The sequence below is a fragment of the Fusarium venenatum genome, assembly GCF_020744135.1.
Source record: "Fusarium venenatum strain MPI-CAGE-CH-0201 chromosome Unknown EDB82scaffold_1, whole genome shotgun sequence".
Taxonomy (NCBI): domain Eukaryota; kingdom Fungi; phylum Ascomycota; class Sordariomycetes; order Hypocreales; family Nectriaceae; genus Fusarium; species Fusarium venenatum.
This window is the reverse complement of record NW_027072129.1, coordinates 9,140,224-9,154,575: the sequence shown is the minus strand read 5'-3', so window position 1 is coordinate 9,154,575 and position 14,352 is coordinate 9,140,224. Positions and strand designations below refer to the sequence as shown.

Sequence of the window (14,352 nt, the reverse complement as noted above, 5' to 3'; positions counted from 1 at the left end):
CAGCGGTTACAATGCCAGACACGCCGACTTACCAGGCTATTCGCCGTGCCCAGCCCGCGCCACACGATCACCACGGCCCGCTTGAATCCTTTCGCCGCGGGGTTGTTGGTCTGACCGTTGTAGCAAGGCTCAGGAACAGCACCGTGAGCTGAGTTTGATCTTACAGCCGTCCGAAGGTGAAACTTCACTACCTTGTTTGCGAATGCTGCCGATAAAACTTCCCGTTCGTCAAGTTGCACCCTTGCTACCCTAGCTATCGACTAGTCACCACCCAACCTATGGCTTCCAATACAACACAACAAAAAGAGTAGTATTTGCTTTAACAAGAATGGTCTGGATATAGGACCTCGCTCGTTTTGGACGAGATCATCGATGAGACATGTCGCTACTGTATACACCGAGGACCCTTGGGGCCTTTGGACTGACGCATCTCGCCATTGCCTAAGATCTTGCAGCCCAGTGCCTTCTCGACAAAAGTACATACAACGTCAATGGCTTCAGCTCCTTCCTAGCTGGTCATTTTACCCCGGTATGCAACCGTAATGTCGCGATAAGGATGCCATCTTGCTCAGAATACTTTAATCCGAATAGAGTCATTCTAAATTGGAGAGTCCTACATGGCTCTCGGGTACATGTTCCCCCTCGACACCTTGACAACCCGTGAAAACAAAGGGCCTCATACTGTGATAGGAGTAGAGGGATGCACACGGACTCTTTTGCGACATTCGGCAAGTATATCACCTATCTGTGCCTTGAACGCGACGTGAACGGCAGGAAGAGTATCCAATCAACACAAGCACGAGGTACTGCAAGCTTCTAGATTGCTCTCGATGTCTACGAAAGGGTGTTCAATCAACACCCTTATGAAATTATCATCCGGTAAGTGTTTATGCATGTCCTTCCTTCTATGCTTCCGTCTAGTATCTTTTGCACCTTTCTCTACCATTGATGAGGGTGGGAAAGCGAGTCTTTTTTACCTTCCTTTTCTCGCAAGACCCGGAGAAGCTTTTTCGTACCAGTAGTTGCAAACTTGAGATTGCATCATCAACTCAAGTCCTTAGCCATGAAATCCAGTTGTCTATCAGGTTGAATGTCACAGGATTGAGCTGAACGCTGGCTGGCTAGTAGACTCTATAGGACTCGCGTAGGTGTTGGGTTTCTATCTCAAGAAGCCCCGTTGGCTCAGTGGTAAAGCGTATCACTAGTAATGATAAGATCACTGGTTCGATTCCAGTACGGGGCAGAGATTCATGTCGTCAGGATATATTTTTGGTATCTTCTTTTTTGCTATATTCGATTTGTGTTGAGAAAGGGAGGAGTTGGATCTCACTAACTTGGCTCGCCTTCCTGGTTGAAAGGGGCAAAGGTTAGATCAAAATTCCAAGTCATCCCAACGATTTTATCGTTCATGCTATCAGGACAAACTTCCGTTCAAGAAGAACAATGACTTTTAGTCTGGTTGCTGCCAAAGGCAAGGCATAGTACTGGTGCATGAATGCTATCTCCTCAGTCGAACTCAGTGCTCCGACAAATCTCAACTCATAGAAAACTGACAAATTATTACAAAAGTTACTGGGATACAGTATGTCTATGTGGAGATAACAAATCTTCTGCTGTTGCGTTCATCATCGTCAAGCGTAGTCTTGAATTTCAACTGCCGAGCACGAGATTGCTGGCTGATACCGTCGGCTTCTCATCTGCATGCGGTACCGACCCCTATTGGCCCCAGATCGCAGGATCAGGAACATCCTGCTGGTGAGGGTGTCAGTGTCGGCTCTAGATATTGGCTGTTGGTTCTTACACTATCTATGGATATGTAGGCTTTGTCAGACACAACCTTAATCAGACTTCTGAGTAGGGCGATGGATGTGACTGGGCACCGGCTTCAAGACAGCAAAATTCTTCAGTGTCTCTCTTATAAGGGGATGCAAAAGTCGCAATGCGAGAAATATCTGTACAAAACCTCCTCAGCTTGTTCTTCAGTGTCTCTCTTATAAGGGGATGCAAAAGTCGCAATGCGAGAAATATCTGTACAAAACCTCCTCAGCTTGTTCTTCAGTCAGATGGCATCTCTTGTTCTATGCGGGATCGCAAAAAGGACACACGTAGTACCAATACTACCTAGCAGTTTAATTCGACGTTGCATTCTCAACACCCAAGTAATTGTAGTACAAGGTTATGTTGCAACTGCAAATGTCTATAGACCCGTGCAGAAGTGATGTATGCTGCACCAGCTTCAGCTGTCCTGTAACGTCCCTAAGTGAGGTGCAGTACACGAGAGCATTTTATGAGCTAGTGACGTGTGAGTGAGTGACACTTTGGGCTTAATATACCTAGCCATGTGAGCTGTGGAGACGAACGGGTTACAGGCTTAGACACATAGACATCGTGTATGATATAAGACTTAAGACTCTGGCAAGTTTTGCTGTGCATTCCATTATGGGCCTCCCAAGGGACAGAATGAAAAGTTTGCTTTAATATTTGTATCTTAATAGATCAGCACTCTTATTCACTCGTGACATTATCGAAGCTATCTAATACAGAGAAACACAGAGGAGTCTTGCTTTTCCAAAGAGGGGTCGCACATAGGTTGACAGCTATCTAGCTCTACTCTTGGCTAGCAACTCCTAGAACATTGATAAATTAAGCGGTTGAGTCATTCTATTAACAGTATCAATGGCCATTATGCTAACAATTCATGTCGCCCCTCACTCTCGTTTTGGTAGGTTCAATAGCTGGGTTCACTATTCCATACCATCATGTATCGTACTTGGTAAGAGTCAGATACCACCCCTAAATCTAGTCATGGACCTGCATTCCTAGATACTGCGTCTTGAGGACAGTATCCTTCTTCGCCCCTTTGACGCCAATTGTCACAACCTCTCCGGGAACAACGTCAACTAAATTGTCATCAAACCTGACGCCATCATCTTCGCATTCCAAGGCCAGTCCTTTAATTGGAACTTCGGCACTGATCTCAACGGTCTTCTCGTCTTGATTGACCTTGACTTTGAGTTCCTGGGGTTTCTGAAAGTGGAGGTACTTGAGCGGCTCGGGCCAGTTGACGTATCGCGCAATCTGTTTGCCGTCTTGATATAGATACGCACCAACGACCGTCTTTGCTTCAAGTTCAGCGTGAGGCTTCTCAACTGGTACGTCCAAGATCTTGATCTCTGTTGAACGGTTGCTCTGAAGAACGAGCTCCGAAGACACTGTTTGCGAGTAGGTTTCTTTTCCTGTCTCAATGTCCCAAGCCTTCACTACGCAATCTACAGTCGCGTCTTTCAAGTTGAGGTTACTGCCCCAGATCTCAACTTGGGTCTTGATTTCGACGTTAACTCTGGTGTACTTGTCCTTGGGGTGCTTATGTACTCGGCGCGTCATTCCGATAGTGACGGGGGCCATCTCTCGTTTGATGGTATAGTATGCGTGCTTTGGACGGAGGTAATAGTCACAAATAGCCCAAGAGGTGACGGGCCAACAGTCGTTGGTCTGCCATACTAAAGCACCACTGCAATACTCCTTCTTCGGGCCCTGCCACTGTCGCTTCCAGAGCCTGTAAGCCGAGGCCAAAGCCTCAGCTTGCAACAGTTGACTATAATAGACGTAATCCTCTAAAGGATCAATAGTGAACCGGAAATTCTCAGCCATGTAGAGTCCTAGTCGGCGTTCTTGCCCGTCCGCTTTGTTATGGAAGTCAATGGTGGACGAGCTTGCAAACCTCTCAGGGTCATCTTTACCCTTTGGAAGGTACGCATCGATCGTTTTGGTATTTGGAAAACCCTCCATACCAAATTCGGAAACGAAGCGGCCGACGAGTTTATCGAAATCTTGGTATTTTTGCTGAGAGCCGTGCCAAACATTCCATTGGTGGATGTCTCCAATAGTAGGATCGGAGGTAACCTTTCCACCCCAGGGACTGGCAATGTGATAGACAGCATTAGAATCAAGGTCCTTGCAAGCATCTGGGAGAAGCTTTTCGTAGATGTAGCGTGCTGGAAAGTCAGTCTTCAGCCAGCTCTCAGGGTCGTGGTCATCAAAGTCATAAGTGAGGTTCTCTGATTCGCGCACTTGGTAATCTTCGTTGTTTCCTGCCCAAATAACAATGGATGGATGATGTCGCAGTCGCTTGATGTTCGCTCGGGCCTCTCTGTCGATAGATTTGAGCAACTCAGGCCATGCTGGATAGATTCCACAAGCGAACATGAAATCTTGCCATACAAGAATGCCAAACTCATCGCAAGCATCGTAGAAAACGTCTTCTTCATAGATGCCACCGCCCCAGACTCGCAGCATGAATTGGTTGCCTTCGGCAACGAGCTTGACCCAGTCACGGTATCTGTCTTTGGAAATACGGGGGATGAAATTGTCTGCTGGGATCCAGTTACTTCCGCCGCAGAAAACGGGGATATTGTTGACTTGGAAAAAGAAGCTTGTGCCAGGTTGCCCATCAAGTTCTCTCTGGACAAGCTCGAGTTTGCGAAGGCCAGCCCTTTTGGAAACCGAATCGAGTTCGTTGTCGCCATCAAGAAGAGTTGCTTTGATAGTGTACAATGGTTGCTTTCCATATCTGATCGGATACCACAGAGCTGGATCTTGAATGTGGAACGTTGTTGCTGCGCGTTCGTCCTTCACCTGTGCGGTTTCTGATGCGACCACTTTTCCATCTAGAGAGACATCAAAGCGGACTTTTGATGCTTTCCCCTCGACTGCGGCATGCGCAACGACCTTTGCTGTTTGGAGCGATTCTTCAACCTCTGATTCAGAGTTGAGATCAGCGATACGGGACTCGTATACTTCGAGATTTACTGGTCTCCAAGGACCACATGTCAGCATGGTAGGACCCCAGTCCCAGCCCTAAGAGTGGTCAGTCGTGGGGAAGCGATACATAGATTTAGGATGTAGATTACCCAGTGGTATTGTGCCTTCCGAACAGGCAATCTTGAGCCATCTCCATTCCAGGCGATGTACTTGTGGTGAGGATGCTCTTCAGCCAACTTCCAACCCCTCAGATAGGCAGCGTCGAAGCTGATATGAAGTTCATTCTCGGCATCTTTCTTGAGATGCTTCGTGACATCCACACGCTCTGGGATGAACATGTTCTCTGTCTCAAGGATTTTCTCGCCATTCAGTTTGACTGTAGCAAAAGTGTCGAGACCGTCAAAGGCCAGTACGGCCTTTTCGCCATCGTCAATCTTGGGGGTAGAAAATGTAGTCTTGTAGACCCAGGCAGTCTCTCCGATCCACTGCACTTGCAGCTCATTTTTTCCAATGTAAGGATCAGGAATCTTTTTGTGGTGCAACAGGTCGAGATGAACGTTGGTAGGAAATTGAGCGACAGGCAAATAAGACGCGTCGTCTTCCTTCTCCTGCTTGAACTGCCAATTTTTATCGACTGGAGTGATAGTGCGGGGAGCCATGCTGGAGTCTTCTCTCACTGAAGCTATTCGCAACGTGCTGTGAGGGTAATCGGGAGAAGTCAACTGGTGAAAGATGTCAGTTTAATTGGGGTATTAGAATGAAGAAGGTGTGAAGAGCAACGTCACCATGATTTGTCCTGTTAATATGGAAGGAGGTTCAATTCAACTGGGCAGGTGCAAGCAAGTGTGACCGTTAACCCCGCGATGCATGGAAGTCTCGCAACACCTCATCGATTCATGATTCTCGTAAGACAAGCAGTAAACCCTTGTAATGCTCTATTATCAGTGGTGGATTTGGGAATAACACGATGCCCGACCTCTACACAGCAGAAGAACACCCACTTCCGCTTCGACGGGACGTTAATCCGTCAAATCGACCCCTCAATTGGCAGTAAATCCAGGCTGAATGACGTTGAATCTTGTGTGAACAACACACACGAATGAGGATCAGCGGTTCATACATGCGAAATATGCATGTGAATCCTGTTTCATTTGATCGCTTTCGAACGTTGGTTGATATGTCCAGTGCTAGCGATTCTCTCTGGACTTTCACATAATACAGCATCAAACGAGGCTTGATACAACGGGATCATGAGATATGTATGGATAAAACAAAAAGACATATTATTCGACTCTCACATTACCTTTTACATGGTCAACATAGAAATATGCGCATCTCAAACTATCAGTCGCAGCCAATGATTGTCATGACTATATATATATGATGGACTCAGATACGAGTATAGGTCAGACTACACAACCAAAGAACTCCTATCAAGCCTTTGCGCATCCTGACACCCCAATCATCTATACCAAAACGCCAACGCGCTCCTGAACGAATGTCTCGCGAAACCATTTTCCTAAAATAAAATAAAAACACTGTCAGTCTAACATATAACCAGATATCTTGGACGGCACCGGCTTATAAGCAGGCATGAAAGGGCAGCCGCAATCTAAGCGATTAACAACAGCCACCTCCTCTCCTTCTACTGCTCAACGTAAACACTTCTTCCCATTCTCGTAGTCCCCAGTTCTGTGTTCTGTTCTTCTTCCTCCTTCTCCTGAGTCCGTTGTGAACGTCGTCCACGGTGGCACCTGTCATGGAACTCTTAATACTGCCTCCATCACTAGCTGTGTTCCACCCGCCGCTGTCACCGTACTGAATCCCGCTTGCTGGATCGTCCGGGTCTATCTCGCCGAGTTCAATCTTTGTAAGAATTATTCTTGCTAGCCTTTCGAATATCTCGTCAACACCCTCGCCGTTGAATGCGCTCGCCTCGGTGACTACTGATATTCCTGCCGTACTGGCCCATCGGCTGGACTCGGCTCTTGTGACTTCTCTGCCCTCTGGCGCAATGGTTGCTCTCAGCTGATTGCCTGCGCTTATGGATGCTCCTCGATCTCTGGTCGTGGCTGTACTTGTGTAAGAGCTGCCGCCGGCGCCGAGCATACCAGATGTCAGGGTTGAGTTTGAAGTGACGCTATTTGGTGTTGGGGGCGGAAGACTTGTGTCGACGAGTGTGTCTGTAAGGTCAAGTTTGTTGCCTACGAGCATAAGGCTAAGGTTCGGGGATGCAAGGGCTCGGGCGTCATTAAGGAACGGTTGTAGGTTTCGGAAGGATGCGTGTGAGGTAAGGTCGTAGACAAGGATAGCGCCCGCGGCGCCTCGGTAGTAAGAACGGGAGACTGATCGAAATCGTTCTGTCCCAGCCGTGTCCCAAAGCTGTGTCACGTCAATATCCCACTCTCTGTTATTGCGCGATGGCGAGTGATGGTACCTGAAGCTTTATCCGTTTCCGCCTCGACCCGGAACCAACTTTGATGATTTTGGTGGCAAACTCGACACCGATGGTTTGCGATGACAAGACTCGCCATTCATTCTTGACAAAGCGATGTAGTAGGCATGACCTATAAATGCGCGCAAGGGTCAGCCACTGGTGATCGCTAATCATGGCATTTGCGATCGCTATTTCGTTCGCCGACTGGCTTGGGGTATGACGTACTTTCCTGTCCCGCTGGGTCCAAGCAATATGATCTTGGCCAGGTAATCATACATGCTCCCTAGCTCCTTTGACGCCAAAAGTCAGTCGTCTCGTTTATGATAACGGCTTTGTTCTGGTCGCCTACCTGCTCACGAGCCGTACCTGAGCTCTCCTCGCTCGCGCCGGAGTGCCGACGAGGCCTGGTCATTGCGGGAAAATAACGAGATTGTGGAAGATAGATAAGTTGCGGATAGGTTTCAGGCGGTTGGAGCGACGTCGGATATCTTGGATCTTTGGCGAGCTGTTGCAGCAGGGTATGTAGGAAAGGAAAGCGATTATTAGGCGGGCGATTGATTGTTGATCGGGTTAGGTCAGTAGGTATGAAGAGGGAAAGGAGAAAGACCCGTCGTTCATGCGTGTAGTTGACAAGTTAGAAATTGACAGGCAATGCGATGCATGAAAATGGGATGGATGTCCAGGATGTTCTACTGCAACAGTATATACCATGCCATGGATGCCATGCTTGTAATGACCTGCCCTGCTCGGTGAGTGCGATTGGAAGGGTGGGTCACCTGTAAATAGCCCACCTTTGTCCCCTAAAACAAGAGATAGCGTCATAAAGTTGTGATAATATGACAAAAAATAGCAGCCCGATAACACCGCCAAAGCTTGGCCACCCTTAGCAGCTTACTTAATTCGGGTGGATCAGCTCCAGCTGTTAGGCATTAAAGCTATTGTAGCGTCAAGTTTTATCAGGGTACTCGACTAGTGATAGAGAGCTTGGGTCTATTAGTTGGATACACAAATCAGCCAAATAAGGGATTTTGGGGTCTTTCTTCTTAACAACGTTTTTAATAATGATCAAAGTTATTCGCATTGCGGAGTAGCCGGTTAAGGATATAATTAATCTCACGTCTTGACTTGATGTCACAAGATCCAAGTTCTTCACTCGTTGTGCTGACAATTTGGTAGTCATTGTTGACTTGTTTGGTAGCCGTTCAGTCTAAGTGAGGGTGGAGCTGTGACATCGCCGATCTTAAAGCGGTGTTGACTATCATATTAATCAACATGCCAAATGCTAATAAGTTTAATGAAACTAATAATAATTATTGGAATACCCTTCTGTGTGTGAACATGCACCACTTCATTGAAGTTGTCAAGAGATATGACGCAAATATGCCGAGGCTGTATTACCCTATACTACATCCCTTGGAGACCGTTCAGGCTTATGAGCATCTGCGTATTGGTGATCATCCAATAATATACATGTTGTTCTTGGGACTATCATTGAACCTCTGTTTTTTCAAAATCATATATTGTAGTTCGTTGATACCATCATGGTATTGTACTGTACTTACAAGCTGCGTAAGATGCCGAGGCAAACTCGGTTGTTTAGCCACGTGCCGAGAGACGATCAATTACACAGAACCCAGGTGGCTTTATTACTACAACACCGAGATCTCCTTTCCCCTAGATATCTCTACAAGCATTCATATCAATATCATAAATTCAAGATGAAGGTTCAGGATCGTACGTTCATAGTCTCTGGCGGGTAAGCAAACATCGGTGTCTCTGACAAGCTATCCACAACACTCACTAACCTACGTTCTAGTGCATCGGGCCTTGGTCAGGCTTGTGTAGAGGATATATGCGCCAACGGCGGTAATGTGGCCATCTTGGACATGAACGAAGAATCCGGCCAAGAACTAGTCAAGAAACTCTCCACCTCAACCAAGTTTTTTGAGTGCAATGTTTTGGAGACGGAGAGTGTTACCAAGGCAGTCCAAGATGCTGCCAAGTGGGCAAAGGAGACGGGCAAGCCTTTGGGAGGCGTGATAGCAGCAGCTGGTGTTTCTACACCCGCAACGGTAAGATGTTAGATCCTCACAGAGTGTGGCCAAAAGATACTGATCGAGCAATATAGATTCTTGACCGGAATGGCGCTGCCTTTAGCTTGGATGATTTTGATTTTGTTCTCAATGTCAACCTCCGCGGTACCATCGACCTCGTCCGCCAGACTCTAGAGCATCTCGCCAAGGTAGAACCTCAAGGACTCGACGGCGAGAGAGGCGTTGTAATCATGGTAGCATCATCGGCAGCATTTGATGGTCAGAAGGGCCAAGTTTCTTACTCTGCCAGTAAGGGCGCTGTGACGGCCATGACTTTACCCATGGCAAGAGACCTCGCGCGATTTGGAATTCGAGTTGTGACAATTGCTCCAAGTCTCTTTGAGAGCCGAATGACGAGCGTCATGCCCGAAAAGGTCAGAAAGAGTCTCGAGGGAGCGATGGAATTCCCAAGGAGAGCTGGTCAGCCAAATGAGTTTGCGCAATTGGCGCGACAGGGTATTGAGAATGTGATGCTGAATGGAGTTGTTATGAGATTGGATGGTGCTATGAGAATGCCCAGCAAGATGTAAACCAAATCTATATTGATATAGGTATTATAGCATTTAACTTACTGGTTTTACGTACTTTAAGATAAAATAGTCAGTCGACTTATTAGAATACCTATTGTGACATCTTGATTCAAGATTGCCGAAAACATTATCCGAGATCGGCGTACCCGGCTTAGACCTTAGCCGCTCATGACATTTGGTAATCGACTCCAAAGACCTCTCTCTACCTGCCAGTATTCTTAAACTGTCACATTTGCGATAAATCCAAATTGCTATTTAGCTTCCAACGCCATTGACATACATTCCTTCGATTACATGATATCGCACAGTGTCTGTAGTCGACTTGGACGCCTTGCGACTGTACGGCATTTCACTCATACATCATCACTACCATCTTACATCTCATCACCACCAAGAAACACCCGACAACCTTTAAGAATGGCTTCGACAAAAGTGGCAATCCTTGATGACTATCAAGGCATTGCAGACTCATTCTTTGCAAAGCTCGACTCGTCAAAGTACCAAGTCGTGTCTCTTAAGGATACAGTGCTGCCTTACAACCACCCAGACAACACACAGGAAGGCAAGGATGCTTTGGTAGAGAGATTGAAGCCTTATGAAGTGATATGTACGTAAAGTAACTTACACGCAAGATTGAGGGCAATCGGCTGAACTACATCCCAGGTACTATGAGAGAGCGCACACCTTTCCCCGCAGAATTGATCGAGAGACTTCCATCTCTCAAATTGCTACTTACAACAGCCTTCAGAAACAGATCGTTGGATATGGATGCTCTCAAAGCAAGAGGCATCCCAGTCGCCGGAACAGTTGTTAAGCCTCAGAGTGGCAAGAAAACGGGCGGCGTCAGTAGTACCGTGCAGCACTGCATCACTCTCATTCTTGCCCTCGCTCGCGGCATCGCCAGGGATGATGCCGCCATGAAAGAAGGGCTGTGGCAAACCGGCCTCGCTGCTGACCTCTCCGGTAAGACACTGGGTGTTCTTGGCCTTGGGCGTTTGGGAAGTGCCGTCGCGAAGATTCTGCACGTTGCATTCGGTATGAGGATCATCGCGTGGAGTACCAACCTCACCCAAGAGGCGGCCGATGAAAAGGCAAGGGAGGTCGGTCTTGCTGTCGAGGACGAGGATGGAGAAAAGACGTTCAAAGTAGTAAGCCGAGATGAACTCTTCAGTGACGCCGACGTGGTATCGGTACACCTTGTTCTCTCTGACCGATCGCGCGGCATTATCAACTCGCAAGACTTGGCAAAGATGAAACCCACGTCGCTCTTTGTCAACACCTCCCGAGGACCGCTAGTGGTGGAGAAGGATCTCCTCGATCATCTCAAGGCAGGCCGCATCAGGGGCGCTGCTGTCGACGTCTTTGACCTCGAGCCTCTGCCGAAAGATAGCGAGTGGCGGAGCAAGAATTGGGGCCACGATGAATCGAGCCAGGTCCTCATCACACCTCACATGGGTTACGTAGAGGGGGACACCATGAAGTCGTGGTATGAGCAGCAGGTTGAGAACATCGAGCGGTGGGCTGCCAATGAGCCTCTGGAGAACGTCATGAGTTGAGTGTAAGATCGGCAAAAGAATGAGAGTGACAGGGACGAGGTTTCTAGAAGGACGGTTCATTTGCAGAATCTTGTTTCAGAAAGTCGGCAAAAGGAAAGCGAAAAAAGCAAACATATATCTGCAACAGCGTCTGGGCAGGACTGCATCTATCCATGACCTAGAAAGTTGTTCATGATAGGCTATATAGTCGAAATAACGGCCACATAAATGATCCTTTCGATATGCACGAAATACCAAAATAGTGCTTGCATGTTACAATACTACAACGGGCTTACCCGCTTCATCCCTGATCAAAATCTCGGCCCCAGATTTCCAAGACTTGTTGGCAACATTTCTATGGTTGGTTCTTGGACTTACGGCAGAAGATGTAGATCAAACAACGGCCGTCGATCATATCTTGAATGGTTCTTCCGAGTTGCTTTGATGCTTATTTCTTTTCTTTTCTTTTCCCCCTAACGACGCAATACATGTATGCAGACATGTAGGATCTTGTGTGTATTAATCTCTCTCACACCATAATTTCATTCCCACACCCAAGCCAGTTTCGGGCTTCCAACGAGTGCACAATTACATCCTAGCAACATTCATGTCGACGTGTTATGTCTGAGGTTGGGACGATTCGATGGGCTTGAAAGTGTAACTAGATACTCCTGACAACAGAATATCACAAGGTTGGCTGTCGTAGAATAACGAATGGCATTCAACGCCATGTTGGTCCTCAGCAGACCTCAATCACTTCTCTAACCCTCATCCGTCCATCGCAGGGTCCCCCGACATACCTCGGGAGTAAGCATTGGGAAACAAATTTCCACAATTCACATGATGCTTGTCCCTTGCCGCAGCGCAACTGAAAAAATGCATACCTACCAAAAGTTTAGAGGCGCTGGAGAGGCGCTCAAACACCTCAGGGGTCTTCAGCTGGTATCGGGAGCGGCGGAGCGTCCCTTTTAGTCCTATTCTGAGACATGGGGAAAGTCGAGGATCGGATTTGTGACTTCAAAGAGCCATTATTCGTATGTGATCTAGCTAGCTATCCCTCTTCTGTAGGGTGAGACAAGTAGTAAACAAGCCTTTTTCACGCACATGGTATTCAGGTCCGTTATTGCAGGTCTCAGTTACGAGGCCATCCAATCCAGCTCTCATAGTCTAACTGCTTTTCGGGGAGAGCGCTCAACTATCGTGGATCTAGTGATTCTCAGATGCTTGAAGTTGCCGTGCTCAGGTGTCAACTACTAGTGCAGTGGGCCATCTCCCGCATCTGACAATAACGGTGGAGCTAGACCAGGTTATGGCTTGCGGGAAGAAGCTGAGGGGGACTTCATAGTTCAGTGCATACATGTCAGTTGGGTTAGATTGCCTGTTGTTATGGATCTGCACCACATCAGATAAAGCCAATGGCATATCCCTGCTCCCGCTTCCCCGCTCTCTCGAGGACTCCCCATGTAGCCTTGTAGTGTATCATCGTTTCCTGTCACCACCAAACTCTACGCCCTCAGCGGTTGGTTGCTGTAGAATCAATGTGTATTTACGCCACGAGTACGCCATAAGCTCTTGTAAGTAAAGGACCATTCATGTGACATCCTAGTCAATCGCCAAGATGCAGTAACAAACCTTTAATTTCGAAACCCGATCTTTCCATTTCTCTTTGAATTATCACCAGTCTTTTCTCCACTTGAGATGGAATGATTCACTATAAACATTCTCGAGGACAACTTGTTCCGGTATAACCGTACAAGTCTAGGTGCCGGATGCAAGCCGTCCAACCAATAAGACGCACTGCTTCGATGGACCTTTACTGTGACGTCCGTCGTACAGCTGGCTCAAAGTTTATTCATAGACTATGGGTTTAAGCCCTTCAGCGTCATGATAAAATCACCTGTTATCTACTATGTATGATGACCTCTACGTGAATCGAAGCTAATCAAACCTCTCCAAGGGGCGACCGTTGAAGGCCGAACCAGAGCCAAATAGCGCAATTTAAGGGACAAGACCTTGGAAGACGTTGGAATACTCCTTGTAAACCCGTTGAGTCCAAAAGGTACTCCCCGTCGACGTGGACTGGTACTTGTTAAGATCTGGGATATCCCGGACATTGATTGACAGGCTCCTCATTCAATTGGGTTTCTTCTTTGCATGCTTACTTGCGGGGATCAAACCTACCCCAGTGATCAACAAGCTGACAGAATGAGCTGTCCAATAAGGCTTGATATCGCATGAAACCTTGCTTGTCCCCTCGTGGTTCGTCCTAGGGTTCGCTCTGTCTGTGGTCGCCCGAGACAGAGCTAAAGTTTCCCAAGTCTCAGCAACATTACTCTGCATTCTTTAGCCATCGCTGAGAGTCTGTGATTGCGCGGTCCCGACCCGATGGCCGAGTCTCTGCTTAGACAACACTTGCATATTTCTTCACACACACACACATATCGAGAAGTCGTTTATGCTTTACCGCAAGTGGTTGTAGCTTTACCGTCCTGGACTAGGCTAATTTTTATGCCATCCATGTCTCGCCCCAATCTTCATCATCACGAGCTGAAAACCGCTTGCATGGAAATAGTCGCATTCTTCTCTGGTGCGTCCAGAGAGGCGTCATGAGCTAAGAAAGCCAATATACCTACCTACGGTGCTGCTAGTCCTGATACATGTAGACAGGAGGAGACCAGTCACATTTTCGTATCGTTGATAGGTGTGCTGTACAGCTCGTTGACCATCACCTTGACAGTCTTCCGAGCTTCCTATCCTTGTGTTATGGACAACTCAAGTTGGGCAGACAGACATGACAAAAGGCCCTCGTCCATATAACCAGGCTCCTTGTCTGTGATATGCAATCTGAATTATCACGAGACTCCTGGCGAAGTATTGTACTTGCGGCGTAACTTGCGAGTTACACGATGGACAGACCTGGGAGTCTGAGTATCAATCTCAGGGTTGATGAGACGAGTTTCGGAGCCCAGCCCCCATTCATCTGCCCATCCCACCTT

At 47.5% G+C, this 14,352-nt stretch overlaps 4 protein-coding genes and 1 non-coding gene across 5 annotated transcripts; 3 read left to right on the top strand and 2 right to left on the bottom strand.

The window, feature by feature from the left end:
* Positions 1–1,171: 1,171 nt before the first annotated feature.
* On the top strand, positions 1,172–1,243 carry EDB82DRAFT_t39. Its single transcript has one exon. It is a non-coding gene; the product is annotated as a tRNA-Thr (tRNA).
* A 1,266-nt stretch (positions 1,244–2,509) lies between these two features.
* EDB82DRAFT_96065 (glycoside hydrolase superfamily) lies at positions 2,510–5,522 on the bottom strand. The gene is made up of 2 exons (XM_025725178.2): positions 4,911–5,522; positions 2,510–4,857 (listed from the first exon to the last, which is right to left on the bottom strand). Exons 1-2 carry the CDS (start codon positions 5,418–5,420, stop codon positions 2,800–2,802), a joined length of 2,568 nt encoding a protein of 855 aa, XP_025588224.1. The 5' UTR covers positions 5,421–5,522; the 3' UTR covers positions 2,510–2,799.
* A 661-nt stretch (positions 5,523–6,183) lies between these two features.
* EDB82DRAFT_96041 (P-loop containing nucleoside triphosphate hydrolase protein) lies at positions 6,184–7,689 on the bottom strand. The gene is made up of 4 exons (XM_065610080.1): positions 7,548–7,689; positions 7,424–7,488; positions 7,199–7,328; positions 6,184–7,143 (listed from the first exon to the last, which is right to left on the bottom strand). Exons 1-4 carry the CDS (start codon positions 7,608–7,610, stop codon positions 6,382–6,384), a joined length of 1,020 nt encoding a protein of 339 aa, XP_065465877.1. The 5' UTR covers positions 7,611–7,689; the 3' UTR covers positions 6,184–6,381.
* A 928-nt stretch (positions 7,690–8,617) lies between these two features.
* On the top strand, positions 8,618–9,909 carry EDB82DRAFT_491259 (uncharacterized protein). The gene is made up of 3 exons (XM_025725200.2): positions 8,618–8,954; positions 9,015–9,270; positions 9,327–9,909. The coding sequence occupies exons 1-3, from the start codon at positions 8,740–8,742 to the stop codon at positions 9,819–9,821; spliced, it is 966 nt and encodes a 321-aa protein (XP_025588226.2). The 5' UTR covers positions 8,618–8,739; the 3' UTR covers positions 9,822–9,909.
* Positions 9,910–10,238: 329 nt separating this feature from the next.
* Positions 10,239–11,377, top strand: EDB82DRAFT_472473 (D-isomer specific 2-hydroxyacid dehydrogenase; the record flags this gene model as incomplete). The annotated part of the gene is made up of 2 exons (XM_025725211.1): positions 10,239–10,428; positions 10,485–11,377. 2 exons carry the CDS (start codon positions 10,239–10,241, stop codon positions 11,375–11,377), a joined length of 1,083 nt encoding a protein of 360 aa, XP_025588227.1.
* Positions 11,378–14,352: the final 2,975 nt, after the last annotated feature.

Excerpts from the sequence above, each read along its gene's own strand:
- EDB82DRAFT_491259 (XM_025725200.2), top strand. The coding sequence starts at position 8,740 with ATGGTATTGTACTGTACTTACAAGCTGCGTAAGATGCCGAGGCAAACT. Across the intron at positions 8,955-9,014 it reads ACGTTCATAGTCTCTGGCGG|TGCATCGGGCCTTGGTCAGG; the intron begins GTAAGCAAACAT and ends CCTACGTTCTAG. Across the intron at positions 9,271-9,326 it reads GTGTTTCTACACCCGCAACG|ATTCTTGACCGGAATGGCGC; the intron begins GTAAGATGTTAG and ends CGAGCAATATAG.
- EDB82DRAFT_96041 (XM_065610080.1), bottom strand. The coding sequence starts at position 7,610 with ATGACCAGGCCTCGTCGGCACTCCGGCGCGAGCGAGGAGAGCTCAGGT. Across the intron at positions 7,329-7,423 it reads GGACCCAGCGGGACAGGAAA|GTCATGCCTACTACATCGCT; the intron begins GTACGTCATACC and ends GCGCATTTATAG. Across the intron at positions 7,144-7,198 it reads GGAAACGGATAAAGCTTCAG|CTTTGGGACACGGCTGGGAC; the intron begins GTACCATCACTC and ends GACGTGACACAG.
- EDB82DRAFT_96065 (XM_025725178.2), bottom strand. The coding sequence starts at position 5,420 with ATGGCTCCCCGCACTATCACTCCAGTCGATAAAAATTGGCAGTTCAAG. Across the intron at positions 4,858-4,910 it reads GGAAGGCACAATACCACTGG|GGCTGGGACTGGGGTCCTAC; the intron begins GTAATCTACATC and ends GACCACTCTTAG.